The sequence below is a fragment of the Gymnodraco acuticeps genome, unplaced genomic scaffold (genome assembly GCF_902827175.1).
Source record: "Gymnodraco acuticeps unplaced genomic scaffold, fGymAcu1.1, whole genome shotgun sequence".
In the NCBI taxonomy this organism is placed as follows: domain Eukaryota; kingdom Metazoa; phylum Chordata; class Actinopteri; order Perciformes; family Bathydraconidae; genus Gymnodraco; species Gymnodraco acuticeps.
In genome coordinates this window covers 1,435-21,454 of record NW_022991191.1, presented here as the reverse complement: position 1 = coordinate 21,454, position 20,020 = coordinate 1,435, and the positions used below count along the sequence as shown (strand labels likewise).

The following is a 20,020-nucleotide window of genomic DNA, read 5'->3' as shown; positions in this document are numbered from 1 at the left end:
CTGCTATCAAGCTCCTCTTAAGGGGGAGGAGCTTGATATTGCTGGGCTATCTCTCTTAAGGGGGAGGAGCTTGGGTATTGCTGCTATCTCTCTTAAGGGGGGAGCTTGGATATCTTGGGGGGCAGCATTGTTGTTGCCAGTCTATGACCGAGCACAAGCCACCATGAGGTAGTTTACTGTTCAGGGACGAAGGTTCCCTGGCGCACATTCTTTCCTATGGACGAGAGCTCTAGTTAGATTCAGGGTCCATATTGCTTTAGTCTCACTGATGAGGAATGTTGATTATTACACTCTGAACTAGTTAAAACCTCGAGCTGCAGAAGAGTTCTTCAGAATTGGTTTGGCAACCGCTGTGTCAACTCGTGACACACCACTGTCAATTCTCCGGCGGTAACTCCAAATAAACCGTCAGTGTTTGCCATCAAAGCTCCAGCTCTCCTCGTGTCTCTCTGAGTCCTGACTCCATCAAAGCTCCAGCTCTCCTCGTGTCTCTCTGAGTCCTGACTCATCAAAGCTCCAGCTCTCCTCGTGTCTCTCTGAGTCCTGACTCCAATCAAAGCTCCAGCTCTCCTCGTGTCTCTCTGAGTCCTGACTCCATCAAAGCTCCATCTCTCCTCATGTCTCTCTGAGTCCTGACTCCATCAAAGCTCCAGCTCTCCTCGTGTCTCTGGTCCTGACTCCATCAGAGCTCCAGCTCTCCTTGTGTCTCTCTGAGTCCTGACTCCATCAGAGCTCCAGCTCTCCTCGTGTCTCTCGGAGTCCTGACTCCATCAAAGCTCCAGCTCTCCTCGTGTCTCTCTGAGTCCTGACTCCATCAAAGCTCCAGCTCTCCTCATGTCTCTCTGAGTCCTGACTCCATCAAAGCTCCAGCTCTCCTCGTGTCTCTGAGTCTGACTCCATCAAAGCTCCAGCTCTCCTCATGTCTCTCTGAGTCCTGACTCCATCAGAGCTCCAGCTCTCCTCGTGTCTCTCTGAGTCCTGACTCCATCAAAGCTCCATCTCTCCTCGTGTCTCTCTGAGTCCTGACTCCATCAAAGCTCCATCTCTCCTCGTGTCTCTCTGAGTCCTGACTCCATCAAAGCTCCAGCTCTCCTCGTGTCTCTCTGAGTCCTGACTCCATCAAAGCTCCATCTCTCCTCGTGTCTCTCTTAGTCCTGACTCCATCAAAGCTCCATCTCTCCTCGTGTCTCTCTGAGTCCTGACTCCATCAAAGCTCCATCTCTCCTCGTGTCTCTCTGAGTCCTGACTCCATCAAAGCTCCATCTCTCCTCGTGTCTCTCTGAGTCCTGACTCCATCAAAGCTCCATCTCTCCTCGTGTCTCTCTGAGTCCTGACTCCATCAAAGCTCCAGCTCTCCTCGTGTCTCTGAGTCCTGACTCCATCAGAGCTCCAGCTCTCCTCGTGTCTCTCTGAGTCCTGACTCTCCATTGCTACAGAAGTTTCCCCCACAGTAAGAAGTAATAAAACAGGGTCTCACTCAGGGTCTGGCTGTCCCCCTCCCCAAACGGGCCCTTCCTGGAGTCCGGACCCCCGAGCACCTCCAGCTGGTTACACGTCTGAAACACACAAAGACACACACTTATAATGTACTGTATGTCAACATGTAAGACACCACTGTGTACAGATCCTGAGCTATAATGAGAGATACCGTAATCCCATTTATTGTTAAATGTATGTTCTGCACAGCGACCAGAACATAAAGGGTCCGACTCACCAAGACCCTCCTGCTCGTGCTTCTTGTGAAAACTTCTATTAAATGCACGAAACCTTAAGTAATCGTAAAGCTCTATTCCGAATACTTTGAGGTCGTTATTTTGCTTTCTAAGCTTCACTTTCACCATTCGGAGATGTAGACATTTGCATGATGTCTAAATGAAACTTTTTAAAATGAGAATTCGTTAATATTGCTTTTTACTTTCAATACAAATGAATGGATGAACCCCTCTCTACCTGCAGGTTGCTGTTGCTGATCCTCTCGTATCGTTTCAGCGCCGGGCGGCTGGTGAAGTATCCGGTCCAGAAATCGTGAGGGGCGTCAGCGTACGGGAAGAAATCATCCGTCTTCAGAGCCCTGGGGGGAAAAGACGGCGTGAGATCACTCTTTAATTAAGCTGTCATTATGGTTAGTGTCGTGTGAAATGATCATACACTCAGATTTATTGGATTCTTCCCTCTGTGTTGAGGCTCCAACTTTTACTTCCCGTTTGGTCATGCATGTATTTTCCATCACTTATCTCACTCATGTCTTTTCTTTTGTCTTTATCTAACTTTGTGAGTCAATTCTTGCACTTCCAATTGTTTCTGTCGTGTGTCAAATGATCAGATAATCACTTAAAACATAATAGTCTTATACTCTGATTGCCTTTTACTCTGTTCAATTGTATTTGTTGTGTATTCGTGTTTGTGTTTAACAGAGTCATATGTTAAGGATTTACATTTCAGGATGGTAAAGGAAGTAAAAGGTGGATTTGCAAATGGTTAAGGACGAGGGGGTTTAATGGTGGGATGTTTAGATGATGTGGAAAGCCCCGGACACACCAAGCTGATTTTGGCCGTCAATGAGCGTCGACACGTCCTACTCAGATTGGTGTGTCCCGCACTGTCGTGTCTTTTGCGGCCGATTGCCTACCGATTCAACATGTCGAATCGGTAGGCAATCGGCCAAAGGCTGTCGGTCAAATAAATCACTCCGATTGGCTGTTCAGCTAGCGAATCAGTGCATGAGAAGCGAAACGGAAGGACCCACACAAACTATAGAGTGGCGAAGTCCCTCCTCTTCCGGTGGACCTCCATGGGACCTTATTTCGAAAAAATTATGTATTGAAGTGAATGGAGAGAGAAAGATTATCTTTCGATCCTGTTTGAATTGTGCCACGAATTACACATATGATGTTTGTCAATTTAAAAGATAATTTTGCAAGTAAAAAAATAAAAAGGTGTCGTAAAACTGTGAAGTAACACATTTGTTTGTGTGAAACGCTGAATGAACTACATCTCCGGTCTCGCACAACAACACACGTCACCAAGATGGCCGTCACTACTGTCTTGTCAACAAAACGATTGACTACCCTCACTATCACCACAAGGAAACACGTCCAGAAGAATGTCATGCAAAGCTACCTGCCTGCCTTCCTTTGATTCTCTCTGAACTGCCTGGTGTTTTTAATGTTTAATGTCAACCATTAGTGCAGATAGCATGAAGTACAAAAGATCGCGGATGCTAATATAGTGTTAGCGTTAGCATTTCTCCCCCGGGCTTAAATTGTGTATTATAGAATGATCACACCGGTGTGACAGTACTCTTCAAAGGGTTCACGAAATATGACTACTACTCTTACCGTTTAACATGTTGGGTTACTTGATGGCTAATAAAAAGGACAAGGCTTTAATGCTAACTAACGTGCTTGCTACTAGCTAGGTAGCTAACTTGATCCAGCCACTCCTGGTCCTTTCATCAGACGGGAAGCGAAAGAACGAGCAAGACCCATTGCTGGTATGATAACAACCTGATACTAAGCACACAGGCATCTTGTTAAAGTTATCTTATCTTAGCTATCTCTTATTTAGTGGAGGAAAACAATTGTGACATCAGTTGTGACATCACTTACGCGACTCTGGGATTTGTAGTCTTTCTAGTTGCCTATTTTTCATAATCTTATATTTCAACAGTTTTACGACAAACTGTGACTTTTTTCACATGGAAATTATTTTTTAAGTTTGACAAACATCATATGTGTAATTCGTGGCACAATTCAAACGGGATCGAAAGATAAGTTTTCTCTCTCCATTGACTTCAATACATAATTTTTTTTTTCCGAAATAAGGTCCCATGGACCGGAAGTAGATGGGCGTGACTTTGGCAAATCTGAGATTTCATTTAACTCCAGCTCTCGACACAGGTTCGGGAAAGCCCCCTGAGCTTCTAGCTGTAGAGTGAAAATGGAACGCACACGCTATTTGTTGTTTGTTCATATCACGCAGTCTGTCTTCTGGTTGCCTCTTTTGAATGACGAATACACACTACCGCCGCCTGCTGGTGAGGAGAGTTATTGCCACTCACGCATGCACAGTTCGTACGTGCTTCTTGGCCGTCGGCTGAAGTCTTTGCGGTGTGTTCCAGTGCGACACATGGCCAAGACGCGGAGACGTGAGGCGACAACAGTCGGGTCCGTCGGGACGTGTTCTTTGGTGTCGGATTGGTGTGTCCGGGCCTTAAGAGAATTTAAGGATGGGACTAGTTGGCTTTTCTCTCTACATAGTGTTTCTGTAAGCTGTGTTCGGGGTGCAGAACTTCTCTATCCTCTGAGGATGAAGCTGCTCTGTTCCTGCATTAAGGATCGATGTCACTATATGTATATTGACTAAATATAACAAAAGACAAACTTGAATCATTTATCAGTTTCTCTTAAGAATTTCCTCCACAGTTATAAATCCACCATTTCGACTCCAAAAAGCAGATTTAAAGAGCACGTTACCAGGTGCGGTTGGCTCGGTGCAGCTCCTGCAGGTAGCATGACGGCGTGGAGTAAAGCACGTTGACCTTCCCTCCGTCCGCCTGCTCAGCGTTCACGTAGCGGATCAGCTTGTCCAGGTTCTTGTACCACAGGTTGGCGTTCTCGTACTGGAAGTCTGAGCCCATGGTCATGATGATGTGGTTCGTCTTATACACCATAGACTGAGGGAGGAGAACGGCAACATTATACATTTTTACTTTAATCCAAAGCGTTTTACAATAAGAGTTTAGTTTATACGTATACTAGAATGTGCGTGTTTACAAGAAAAACCTTTCAAAGAAAAGGGAAAGCAAAGATATCAAACCGTCAAAGGGACTAATCTACGGAATAGTTTTATAAAGGAACTTAAAGATTAGATATATTTATTAGTACAACATGACATGATTCACAATAAAACTGAGGCTTGAAAAAAATTGTACAAAAATAATAATGTAAAAAAGGGTAATAAGATCAAGGTTCGTCCCAAAGGTCTGAAAAGTTCACCGAATGTAACGTCCACACGGCAGCGCTTCAACGGAGACGCTTCCCATTCACTTTGAATGGGGTGACGTCACGCTTTGCCGAACTGCATTGTGGTTCCGTCGCGCCGCTTTGCCTCCGTTGCTCGCTTCGAAAGTTGAGAAAAGTTAAACTTTTCAAGCGTCGACGGAAGCGCCAGCCAATCAAATCCTATGCCAGTACAAGCGCTAGCCAATCAAACCGCGTGCTTATGTGTCCGGGGGCGGGAGATTAATGTGATTGGTTGTTGGTCGCGCGCCAGACACGCCCACCGGCAAGCTTCAACGCGACGGAACCGTGTGGACGTACCGTAATGCGGAAATGCCTTAAAGCTGCAGTACCTCTAATGGCCAGCGGGTGGTCCGATTTTATGGAAGTCTATGAAAGAATTTCGCTAGTTCTCACCTGATTTATGACCTCAGTAATGGTTTAAAACAACTGTCAAATGAAGAGATGTTTCTGACCTGACTGTTGGCGATGGCGACGAAGCGGTTCACCACGTCGTCCACGTTGTAGTCCTCCAGCTCAGGGTCGTCTCTGATTGGTGGATCGTCACAGGACTGATCCCAGCAGAAGCCGGTCGGGGGGTTGTACCCGTTGGGAAGGATCCCTACAGAGGGGAGAAAGGTGAGATTAACCGAAAGTGACAGACTGAGTCACAAAACCCCAAATGGAAAAATATGAAATGTTGTGTTACCGGTGAAGAGGTCGGCCATGGGGGGGGTGAGGCTCTCGGAGGCCCTCCACAGAAGCTCCTGCTCCTTAGTGGCCATCCTCAGAGATCTGTCCTGGTAGTCCAGACGCCCGAAGAAGAAGCCGTCATACCCCATCTGACACACACACACACACACACACACACACACACACACACACACACACACACACACACACACACCACACACACACACACACACACACACACACACACACACACACACACACACACACACACACACACACACACACACACTTAAGACCACTCTCTGGTCTGTGGAGCAACCATTCAGCTACAGGTGAGCAGTAAAATAGAATAGAGAGGATTGCTTTATCGTTCAAAGAGGTCATCACAAGGAGCAGAATCATCCAGAGAGGTCTCTCAAAGCAAACCTGGGATATAAAAACTAATATAAAAACTGAATAAAGCAGATTTATGTGCATGCACGAAGGATGGACGAACCAACATTGACTGTAAACTGGATTAATATATATACGGGTTTGATGTTATTGGAAGCACTTGGGGATAATGCACGTGCACAACTCAACACAATATAACATGTGCAGTGCTGAAATGCTACCTATCATACCTTTCAACATGTATTCTGATTTCATGGCAGCATTCAGATGTACCTGAGCGAACATGGAGGCGTGTTCCCGGGCGTGTCCGAAGGGGTCGATGTGCCAGGCGACCCGGGGGCGACCGCAGAGACCGAAGGTTTCGTTGAGGAAGCGAAGCCCCAAGGTCATCTGGTCGATGACGGAGCTGTAGTGGGTCGTGGCTTCATCGCTCATACACCAGCCGCCGTTCACAAACTCCAGACGCCCTGAAGGAGGAGAGGATATGAAGCTCCCTCAGAGTACATTTACTTGTTGTTCTTACTGTAGAATCTGTTTTATATAATCATGAGTTTCAAGTCATGCTAGTGAGTTATTCATTTAGTTTACTGGAAAGAGGCCCATCTAGAGGTGGGAAGTAGTGGAGTACAAATACTTTGTTACTGTACTTAAGTACATATTTCTGGTATCAGTACTTTACTCCACTACTTATTTTTCTGACCACTTTTTACTTTGACTTCTTACATGTTGAACACAAATACCTGTACTTTCTACTTCTTACATGTTGAACACAAATACCTGTACTTTCTACTTCTCACATGTTGAACACAAATACCTGTACTTTCTACTTCTTACATGTTGAACACAAATACCTGTACTTTCTACTTCTTACATGTTGAACCCAAATACCTGTACTTTCTACTTCTTACATGTTGAACACAAATACCTGTACTTTCTACTTCTTACATGTTGAACCCAAATACCTGTACTTTCTACTTCTACACGTTGAACTCAAATACCTGTACTTTCTACTTCTTACATGTTGAACTCAAATACCTGTACTTTCTACTTCTTACATGTTGAACTCAAATACCTGTACTTTCTACTTCTCACATGTTGAACTCTAATACCTGTACTTTCTACTTCTTACATGTTGAACCCAAATACCTGTACTTTCTACTTCTTACATGTTGAACCCAAATACCTGTACTTTCTACTTCTTACATGTTGAACTCAAATACCTGTACTTTCTACTTCTTACATGTTGAACTCAAATACCTGTACTTTCTACTTCTTACATGTTGAACACAAATACCTGTACTTTCTACTTCTTACATGTTGAACTCTAATACCTGTACTTTCTACTTCTTACATGTTGAACTCAAATACCTGTACTTTCTACTTCTTACATGTTGAACACAAATACCTGTACTTTCTACTTCTAACATGTTGAACACAAATACCTGAACTTTCTACTTCTCACATGTTGAACTCTAATACCTGTACTTTCTACTTCTTACATGTTGAACACAAATACCTGTACTTTCTACTTCTAACATGTTGAACACAAATACCTGAACTTTCTACTTCTCACATGTTGAACTCTAATACCTGTACTTTCTACTTCTTACATGTTGAACTCAAATACCTGTACTTTCTACTTCTAACATGTTGAACACAAATACCTGTACTTTCTACTTCTAACATGTTGAACACAAATACCTGAACTTTCTACTTCTCACATGTTGAACTCTAATACCTGTACTTTCTACTTCTTACATGTTGAACACAAATACCTGTACTTTCTACTTCTAACATGTTGAACACAAATACCTGAACTTTCTACTTCTCACATGTTGAACTCTAATACCTGTACTTTCTACTTCTTACATGTTGAACCCAAATACCTGTACTTTCTACTTTGTACATGTTGAACACAAATACCTGTACTTTCTACTTCTTACATGTTGAACACAAATACCTGAACTTTCTACTTCTTACATGTTGAACACAAATACCTGTACTTTCTACTTCTCACACTTTGAACACAAATACCTGAACTTTCTACTTCTTACATGTTGAACACAAATACCTGAACTTTCTACTTCTCTCATGTTGAACACAAATACCTGAACTTTCTACTTCTTACATGTTGAACACAAATACCTGTACTTTCTACTTCTTACACTTTGAACACAAATACCTGAACTTTCTACTTCTTACATGTTGAACACAAATACCTGAACTTTCTACTTCTCTCATGTTGAACACAAATACCTGTACTTTCTACTTCTCACATGTTGAACTCAAATACCTGTACTTTCTACTTCTTACACTTTGAACACAAATACCTGAACTTTCTACTTCTTACATGTTGAACTCAAATACCTGTACTTTCTACTTCTTACATGTTGAACTCAAATACCTGTACTTTCTACTTCTTACATGTTGAACCCAAATATCTGTACTTTCTACTTCTTACATGTTGAACTCAAATACCTGTACTTTCTACTTCTCACATGTTGAACCCAAATACCTGTACTTTCTACTTCTTACATGTTGAACTCAAATACCTGTACTTTCTACTTCTTACATGTTGAACCCAATACCTGTACTTTCTACTTCTTACATGTTGAACACAAATACCTGTACTTTCTACTTCTTACATGTTGAACTCAAATACCTGAACTTTCTACTTCTTACATGTTGAACTCAAATACCTGTACTTTCTACTTCTTACATGTTGAACACAAATACCTGAACTTTCTACTTCTTACATGTTGAACTCAAATACCTGTACTTTCTACTTCTTACACTTTGAACACAAATACCTGAACTTTCTACTTCTTACATGTTGAACTCAAATATCTGTACTTTCTACTTCTTACATGTTGAACTCAAATACCTGTACTTTCTACTTCTTACATGTTGAACCCAAATACCTGTACTTTCTACTTCTTACATGTTGAACCCAAATACCTGTACTTTCTACTTCTTACATGTTGAACTCAAATACCTGTACTTTCTACTTCTTACATGTTGAACTCAAATACCTGTACTTTCTACTTCTTACATGTTGAACTCAAATACCTGAACTTTCTACTTCTTACATGTTGAACTCAAATACCTGTACTTTCTACTTCTTACATGTTGAACTCAAATACCTGTACTTTCTACTTCTTACATGTTGAACTCAAATACCTGTACTTTCTACTTCTCACATGTTGAACTCTAATACCTGTACTTTCTACTTCTTACATGTTGAACCCAAATACCTGTACTTTCTACTTCTTACATGTTGAACCCAAATACCTGTACTTTCTACTTCTTACATGTTGAACTCAAATACCTGTACTTTCTACTTCTTACATGTTGAACTCAAATACCTGTACTTTCTACTTCTTACATGTTGAACACAAATACCTGTACTTTCTACTTCTTACATGTTGAACTCTAATACCTGTACTTTCTACTTCTAACATGTTGAACACAAATACCTGTACTTTCTACTTCTAACATGTTGAACACAAATACCTGAACTTTCTACTTCTCACATGTTGAACTCTAATACCTGTACTTTCTACTTCTTACATGTTGAACACAAATACCTGTACTTTCTACTTCTAACATGTTGAACACAAATACCTGAACTTTCTACTTCTCACATGTTGAACTCTAATACCTGTACTTTCTACTTCTTACATGTTGAACTCAAATACCTGTACTTTCTACTTCTTACATGTTGAACCCAAATACCTGTACTTTCTACTTTGTACATGTTGAACACAAATACCTGTACTTTCTACTTCTTACATGTTGAACACAAATACCTGAACTTTCTACTTCTTACATGTTGAACACAAATACCTGTACTTTCTACTTCTCACACTTTGAACACAAATACCTGAACTTTCTACTTCTTACATGTTGAACACAAATACCTGAACTTTCTACTTCTCTCATGTTGAACACAAATACCTGTACTTTCTACTTCTTACACTTTGAACACAAATACCTGAACTTTCTACTTCTTACATGTTGAACTCAAATACCTGTACTTTCTACTTCTTACATGTTGAACTCAAATACCTGTACTTTCTACTTCTTACATGTTGAACCCAAATATCTGTACTTTCTACTTCTTACATGTTGAACTCAAATACCTGTACTTTCTACTTCTCACATGTTGAACCCAAATACCTGTACTTTCTACTTCTTACATGTTGAACTCAAATACCTGTACTTTCTACTTCTTACATGTTGAACTCAAATACCTGAACTTTCTACTTCTTACATGTTGAACACAAATACCTGAACTTTCTACTTCTTACATGTTGAACACAAATACCTGTACTTTCTACTTCTTACACTTTGAACACAAATACCTGAACTTTCTACTTCTTACATGTTGAACCCAAATACTTGTACTTTCTACTTCTTACATGTTGAACCCAAATACTTGTACTTTCTACTTCTTACATGTTGAACCCAAATACCTGTACTTTCTACTTCTTACACTTTGAACACAAATACCTGAACTTTCTACTTCTCTCATGTTGAACACAAATACCTGTACTTTCTACTTCTTACACTTTGAACACAAATACCTGAACTTTCTACTTCTTACATGTTGAACTCAAATACCTGTACTTTCTACTTCTTACATGTTGAACTCAAATACCTGTACTTTCTACTTCTTACATGTTGAACCCAAATATCTGTACTTTCTACTTCTTACATGTTGAACTCAAATACCTGTACTTTCTACTTCTCACATGTTGAACCCAAATACCTGTACTTTCTACTTCTTACATGTTGAACTCAAATACCTGTACTTTCTACTTCTTACATGTTGAACTCAATACCTGAACTTTCTACTTCTTACATGTTGAACTCAAATACCTGTACTTTCTACTTCTTACATGTTGAACACAAATACCTGAACTTTCTACTTCTTACATGTTGAACTCAAATACCTGTACTTTCTACTTCTCACACTTTGAACACAAATACCTGAACTTTCTACTTCTTACATGTTGAACACAAATACCTGAACTTTCTACTTCTCTCATGTTGAACACAAATACCTGAACTTTCTACTTCTTACATGTTGAACACAAATACCTGAACTTTCTACTTCTCTCATGTTGAACACAAATACCTGTACTTTCTACTTCTCACATGTTGAACTCAAATACCTGTACTTTCTACTTCTTACACTTTGAACACAAATACCTGAACTTTCTACTTCTTACATGTTGAACTCAAATACCTGTACTTTCTACTTCTTACATGTTGAACTCAAATACCTGTACTTTCTACTTCTTACATGTTGAACCCAAATATCTGTACTTTCTACTTCTTACATGTTGAACTCAAATACCTGTACTTTCTACTTCTCACATGTTGAACCCAAAATACCTGTACTTTCTACTTCTTACATGTTGAACTCAAATACCTGTACTTTCTACTTCTTACATGTTGAACTCAAATACCTGTACTTTCTACTTCTTACATGTTGAACTCAAATACCTGAACTTTCTACTTCTTACATGTTGAACTCAAATACCTGTACTTTCTACTTCTTACATGTTGAACACAAATACCTGAACTTTCTACTTCTTACATGTTGAACTCAAATACCTGTACTTTCTACTTCTTACACTTTGAACACAAATACCTGAACTTTCTACTTCTACATGTTGAACTCAAATATCTGTACTTTCTACTTCTTACATGTTGAACTCAAATACCTGTACTTTCTACTTCTTACATGTTGAACCCAAATACCTGTACTTTCTACTTCTTACATGTTGAACCCAAATACCTGTACTTTCTACTTCTTACATGTTGAACTCAAATACCTGTACTTTCTACTTCTTACATGTTGAACTCAAATACCTGTACTTTCTACTTCTTACATGTTGAACTCAAATACCTGTACTTTCTACTTCTTACATGTTGAACACAAATACCTGTACTTTCTACTTCTTACATGTTGAACTCAAATACCTGTACTTTCTACTTCTTACATGTTGAACTCAAATACCTGAACTTTCTACTTCTTACATGTTGAACTCAAATACCTGAACTTTCTACTTCTTACATGTTGAACTCAAATACCTGAACTTTCTACTTCTTACATGTTGAACTCAAATACCTGAACTTTCTACTTCTTACATGTTGAACTCAAATACCTGAACTTTCTACTTCTTACATGTTGAACTCAAATACCTGTACTTTCTACTTCTTACATGTTGAACTCAAATACCTGTACTTTCTACTTCTTACATGTTGAACCCAAATACCTGTACTTTCTACTTCTTACATGTTGAACTCAAATACCTGAACTTTCTACTTCTTACATGTTGAACTCAAATACCTGAACTTTCTACTTCTTACATGTTGAACTCAAATACACCCAAATACCTGTACTTTCTACTTCTTACATGTTGAACCCAAATACCTGTACTTTCTACTTCTTACATGTTGAACTCAAATACCTGTACTTTCTACTTCTTACATGTTGAACCCAAATACCTGTACTTTCTACTTCTCACATGTTGAACTCAAATACCTGTACTTTCTACTTCTTACATGTTGAACACTAATACCTGAACTTTCTACTTCTTACATGTTGAACACAAATACCTGTACTTTCTACTTCTTACATGTTGAACACTAATACCTGAACTTTCTACTTCTTACATGTTGAACTCAAATACCTGTACTTTCTACTTCTTACATGTTGAACACAAATACCTGTACTTTCTACTTCTTACATGTTGAACTCAAATACTTGTACTTTCTACTTCTCTCATTTTCCAAACAGCTGGTTCCTTTAGTCTGAATGTGTGTTTGATGCGTGATCATTATTCTTTAGAGTCATTGCGTGCCTATTGGTTTGAACACGATCCGTGTATCCATCATTTCCTGGTCTTCTCTAAAGAAGAGGGCAGCCAGGTATATATTGCATAGTTATTACGGCTTGTATATATATATTGAACATATTGCACATCATTTGTATTTCACAATAAGGGGTGTTTTATAGTCTGTGTGTGTGTGTGGTTACATAGGCCCTTTCTCATTTCTCTAACTCCCCTCCTCGACTCCTATCCTCGACTCCTATCCTCGATACTTAGGCCCGCCCACAGGAGATGCGAGCGGAGGAGCCGAGGAGAGAGGAGGGGAAGCAGCAGGTGATTAGAGAAAGGAGAACTCCTCTCCTCTGAGCGGTCATTTTAAAGAGACGTCCATTAATGATGACAGGAGGCTCAGCAGCCCTCTGTCTGATGGACAGATGTGTTCATGACCACTTCTATATTTACTTTGATTCATTCACAGTGCGGTATAATGAGACAATAACAGGCTACAGATGCGGACACACACACACACACACACACACACACACACACACACCACACACACACACACCACACACACACACACACACACACACACACACACACACACACACACACACACACACACACACACACACACACATATATTTATGTATATACAATTTCAGAATCAAACAAGTATGAGAGCACTCTCATAATAACGTAACACTATCGGAGACTGGATATATCCCCCCCCCCTCTCTGGTCGCTACAATGAGGAAAATAAATTACGGGCCAAAAGTTTATTTACAAGTATTAAAAGTAAGCAGAGGACACCAAACCAACTGAGACCTGTCTGTCCGCTGCATCTACACACACTGTACCACCACACACCTACACCACACACACACACACCTACAGCTAACAGCCGTTGTGTATTTTATTATGTGAAGCACTAAATGGTTTTAGAAAAATATCGACTCTTTGTTTGTAGATATCTACTAAACTAAAGCAAATAAAGAGAGTAGGCCTGTTATACTGAGTGATATATATTATACACACTGCTCTGCTTTCTGCACGGACCTCACAGCTGTTCTCTCTGGAAACATCGCGTCGCGATGAAAGCAGTTAATAAAATAATATCCAGGGGATGCATGCAGAGCTGTCATTGGCTGAGATAAGTCCGGCCGTGCGTCACGCCTCTTTGAAAAACCTCTGTTGCCGGAAATGCATCTACGGAGGAGCCGTGGAGGACCGTGGAGGACCCATCAGTGTATTACATTACATTACATTGCATTTAGCTGACGCTTTTATCCAAAGCGACTTACAATAAGTACATTCGACCAGGAAGACACAACCTTGAAGAAAACAGAATCATATAAGTATATCAGGTTTCATAGAGCCAAACATTTCAAGTGCTACTCAACTGGCTTTAGGTAATCCAGTCCTTTATTGGTATAAAAGTGCTTCGTTATCGTTCTAACGCTCGAAGTGGAGTCGAAAGAGATGAGTTTTCAGTTTGCGCCGGAAGATGTGCAAGCTATCTGCCGTCCTGATGTCAATGGGGAGCTCATTCCACCATCTTGGAGCCAGGATAGCAAACCCACGTGTTTTCGCCGATGGGAACTTGGGTCCCCCTCGCAGCGAGGGCGCAACGAGTCGTTTGGCTGATGCAGAGCGTAGTGCGTAGTGTATCCTCGGTTAGAGCTCCTCCAGAGAGCCTCCTCGACGCTCGATCCTCGGTCCTCAAAGTGCATTGAGAGAAATGAGATGTCCTTCAACATGGCGCGCTGAAATTCATTTCCGGGTCACTACCGGAGGACCGAGGAGTCGAGGAGTCGAGGAGGGGGATTTGATGAAATGAGAAAGGGCCCATAGTCTGACCGCTGCAGGAAGGAAGGAGCTTATCTCTCCGTGAGCAGCAGCCTACAGTCTGTAATGTTGTGAGTGTTACATCAGGGCAGGGATTGTGAATATGAAGCCAGTCTTTCAGAGTAAATGTTGTTCTCACCTTCCTCCACCAGCTGCTTCACGGTCTGCTTCATGCTGGAGCTCTGCTGCCTCCACCAGCGGTAGAAAAAGGCCGTTTCCACGTAGATGAACCTCCGATCGGGGTTCTTCAGCAGCTGGTCCACCACCGAGTCCAGGATGTACTGCACCCCCGCATGCTGGATGTCGTTACGGTCTAAACACACACACACACACACACACACACACACACACACACACACACACACACACACACACACACACACACACACACACACACACACACACACACACACACACACACACACACACACACACACACACCTCGTCTCATTTAAAGCCTCAGCCTTTTACAGGTGTTTTATAGCAGCTGATCAGATGAGAAACGGCGTGTTGGAGATGATTCCTTCGGCATCTCGAGGACATTTAGAGTCCTGTCACATGACTTCAATGCTCTGTGTTTCCACTCACACCGATACAACTCTTTGATAGTCCCAGGGTCGTTCAGGTGTGTTTATAGTGAGAGAGACCGTGTGCTCCATGCAGGTGACCATCATCTGTGAGTGTGCTTATGTAATCATCTGCACTGTATAGGGATAGATGACTGTGTCTGTGTGTGTGTGTGTGTGTGTGTGTGTGTGTGTGTGTGTGTGTGTGTGTGTGTGTGTGTGTGCATTTGTTATTTATTTCCCCCCTATGATACTACAGTGTAACAACAGGGTTTTGAATTAAAAGGTTAATTTGTATTTAATAGGGATGCACGATATTGGTTTTTTGAAACCGATACCGATAACTTCCTGCTTCTCAAGACCGATACCGATACCCGATAATACAAAAAATTACGCCACTAATTATTTTAACGCGAATAACGCATGTGTATTTTTTGTCCTCGGCCGCCCCGTAGTTTCAGAGCGCATCGAGTTTAAAATACCATCTACAAGCTGATGCTGACAGCCCCGCTCCTGCCGCCTGCTTGTGGCAGACCACACTTCCACGCTCACCGGCAGGCACCGACTGGCCATCTGGAGGACCGGGAGGGTGTGTGCATGTGTGGCCCGAGCGAGCGAGAGAGAGACCTTACGTGCATTGTTGTTGTTAGCATCTGGTGCTAGCTAGCTGCGCTAACGGATATACGGAGCTGTTTAAATGAAAACAGAGGAGCGACATTTCGCCACAACTGCGCCGAGCACTTGACTTTATGCAGGAAGCCAGACAGTGGGACATTGTACGAAAAGTCAGCACACTCAGCACGGATAGTGCAACATGATTGCAGCGTCCAGGCAGCTCCCGTTCGAGCATATGCCTTGAGTTGCACATAGCTCCAACGCCCATACCACCGACGACATGTTTGTTTACTGTCCTGGCTTCACGAGTTAGGGAGCGCTGGATTTGTGAAGAACTCCCCTCTTCCTAAACCACTAATACCACAGTACTGGCAAAACGGGAGGAGCCGAGTGAAAAACAAGCGCCCCTCATCCCAATCCACCCACACCGCAGTATTTTTTTTTTTTTCCCCAAAAAATATATTGTATATTAATATTATATATTAATAATATTAATATTAATACTATTGGCTATTAATACTGGTATCGGGTTTATCGGGATGACGTCATAATTCCTAATATCGGGCCGATAATTATCGTGCATCCCTAGTATTTAACAATTACAACTATTTAGTGTTTCTTAAATTTAGTTTGGGTCATGAAAGCTTCTCCACACATTCTTGACCTCAACCTTTAACTAGGTTCCTGTAATGTTTGCTTTTTTAAATGTGTTTGCACCCCTGCTGTGAGACTCAGAAACGTCTCATGTCAGTTTCTACGTTAAGTTTTGATCCCGGCACCACCAGCGTGTCACTGACCTCCGTAGAAGTACTGGTCCACGGTCTTCAGCCAGCCCACGTCATCGTGTGTGTGAGGGACCAGGTGCACGTTCAGCATGTCCGGCTGTGTGGCATGACAGGACTATATACACACACCACACACACACACACACACACACACACACACACACACACACACACACACACACACACACACACACACACACACACACACACACACACACACACACACACACACACACACACACACACACACACACACACACACACACACACACACACACACACACACTGAGGACACATCTACTGCACTGCTCTATTGTTAGGGAAGGCACACAGTAAGTAGAGACATCCTATTAATACATTTAGAGCAGAAATATTTCCTCTTTCTGTTTTTATTCTTAATATAAAATCAGTTCCTCAAACAAACGGACTTCAGTGATGGGAAAATAAGAAACATTGTTAAGTACAATAAAGGAATATGATTTATATAAAGTAACTAAAGATATTCAATACATGTACTGGAGTAAAAGAAACCTCTGTAGTGGAGTAGAAGTACCATGTAGCATAAATGGAAATACTCAAGAAAGTACTTCAACATTGAACTCAATTCAAGTACTTGAGTAAATATACTTAGTTACTTTACACCTCTGCTCATATTGAATACGAAAGTTATGCAATTTAATGAAAATAAAACTGAGCCTAATATTAATTTTGTATGGTTAATTTCAAATTGGTGATTTTTGGAACAGAAGACCCTGAGCCCCTAACCCAAGAATGCGGATGAGTGGAAGTGAAAGCTGCAGGAAGTGCTCATCTTTAGGGAACTTAAAAAGTAAGAGATATAAAATAATAATTAAAAAAACAAGCACAAAAGGAAACATGGCTGACCTCATATCCGCAGGTTGGAGACTTTCCTGTTTCTGGTCCAAGAGGAAAAGGTAAAGCTCCAGAGAAGAAGGAGAGGAGAGCAGCCAGATGCAAACATCTGGCCGCCATGTCGAGAAATGAAGCGCGAATCATGTGACATCTGTTTATCTAAACTGGAGTCACATGACAAGACTTCCGCGAGGGAACAGGGAGTTTGTTTCCCTGAGCTGAGACTGTAAGGACGTCCCATTGCTCTTAAAACTCATTTCCCTGCTTCTCGTGGGCCCCGTCTCAGGTCGGTTAAATGAAATCCTTGCGTCCCTCACTTGCGTCGTTTCCCTGCGACTAGTCCCTCCCTCCAGGGAAGCATGGAGAGACGCAAGGAAACCACGAGAAGCAGGGAAATGAGTTTTAAGAGCAATGGGACGTCCTTTCCTCCGGAGCGTCACGTGAAGTGACGTCCGTTTGTGATGACGCTGCACAACTGTTCGTCTGGCAGCAACTCTGTCCCCGTTATTTTCCCACACACCCCCCCGCCTCTGTTAGTACACATTTACTGACGCTAACATTTGTATCATCTGTTGTAGACCCAATAAATAAAATCAAATAAGAACTCTTTCTCAAAAAAGATAAACGCCATTCTTAAAATGTATAAACGAACAATAGTTTGATTAATATTGATCAGAGTGCACAATAGAAATAAAATAATTGAGAGTAGAAAAAGAGATATGTTATCTATCAAAACCCAGTTAGATTAACATTCATTGGATTGCACACTTTGTTTGTTTGTTTGTGTGGATATGTAGCAAATTAACATTTTAATAGCACTTAATGACTGACTGAATGGAAATGACAATAAATGAACGAAAAAAGCGATCATGAAAATGTTTCCAATAAATGAATAAAATGATTTTTGACCACTTTGTTGTTCAGATCACCTATTTGTAACTAAATGAAACATTAATTGAAACCAAACACGGTATAAACTGAGGAGTGAGTCCCGTGAGGTTCATGTGTTTTCTTCACTCCGCTGGGAAACTGCTCTCATGTCAAGAAGCATCAGATCAGTGCATGCACTGTCTCGTCCAATCAGTGAGCGATACAAAGTAAGGGGGCGGGGCGAGTGTCTGCGGATTTCATCGGAGGATGGTCTGGTGGTTCCTCGGTTATAGCTCCTCCATTATCGCTCCTCGCTCCTCCGGCAGAAATAAGAGCCATGGGACGGTACTCAAGATGGCGCAGACAAATCAACTTCCGGTGAGACCGAGGAGCGAGGAAATGAAAATAGTCGACCTGAGACAGGGCCGTAGTTTCCTTGCGTCTCTCCATGCTTCCCTGGTGGGAGGGACAAGTCGCAGGGAAACGACGTAAGTGAGGGACGCAAGGAATCCATTTAACCGAAGTGAGAAGGACCCTACAAGGCAGACAAAGGACGGGAAATAATAATAATATTGAGGGAAATGAGGATTATCTGTAGGCTACTATTTAATGAGTTACTACATCTAAAAAAAAGTACATGTTGTTGGAGTGGTTACTGAGGAATTTCTGCCAATAAAAACCCAAAACATATTACATTTAAATATCACAAAACACGTTTTCCTCAGTGAGCTTTACAGAATAATAAACATAGATAACTGTCAAATTAAGTTAAATTCACTATAACATTATTTTAAAAAACATGGTAGAACGTGAAATACAAATAAAGTATTACAAAAAGGATCAAATACAACAAAAAGAAAGTAAAAACAATAAAATAATATACCCTAAAATGTGGGATCCGGAGGATGAACATAGGGAAATCTAAAACCAGTGCTAACTTAAAGGTCACCTCATGATATTTGTAGGCAATAGCATAGGTCTCAGATATACAAATATATAAAGAACATGTCTATGAAGTGTTTTGCTCCAAACACCAAACAGATCATTCTAGCCATGCCTCATATCCCTCTGTTTCACTTCCTGTTTCTAAAGTGCTGATTTGGCTATAAAGCTTTAAAGAGGAGGGGTCTGAGCTCATGCGGGACCCGGCAGCTACTGTCTAAACTAAATGCTGCCGTGATGAAACGCCATATCATGGATCATCAAGGATTCTCTCTGAAACAGTTTGGAGCTCAAAGGCTTTCTCTCTTGCCGGTTATACCACAAGGTGAGTTCCTTTTTACTTCCTGCTTCTTCACACACATGCTCTCCAGTACAGGTTAGCTCTGAGTGTTAGCGATGCTAATGTAAACACCGACCATATTACGTCCAAAGTAGTCGGGCATTGTTTCTGATAGCAACGTTTCTGATTGGGCCCGTGGGTCCACATTTCAGATATTACGTCATATCGACGCAAATCTGGATCAGCTCCGTTGTTCCCCGTTTTTAGAGATTTGGGTACGGAGGAAAAGAGAGAGGGTTTTATTTCCTGA

At 41.3% G+C, this 20,020-nt stretch overlaps 1 protein-coding gene across 1 annotated transcript; it reads right to left on the bottom strand.

Moving 5' to 3' along the window:
* Positions 1–1,477: 1,477 nt before the first annotated feature.
* Positions 1,478–17,965, bottom strand: LOC117561233 (lysosomal alpha-mannosidase-like; the record flags this gene model as incomplete). The annotated part of the gene is given in 9 exon segments (XM_034238524.1): positions 1,478–1,556; positions 1,951–2,071; positions 4,476–4,675; positions 5,477–5,622; positions 5,710–5,842; positions 6,360–6,553; positions 14,919–15,092; positions 16,758–16,860; positions 17,631–17,965. Coding segments are annotated over 9 exon segments (1,282 nt in total), but the record flags the coding sequence as incomplete, so codon positions are not given.
* Positions 17,966–20,020: the final 2,055 nt, after the last annotated feature.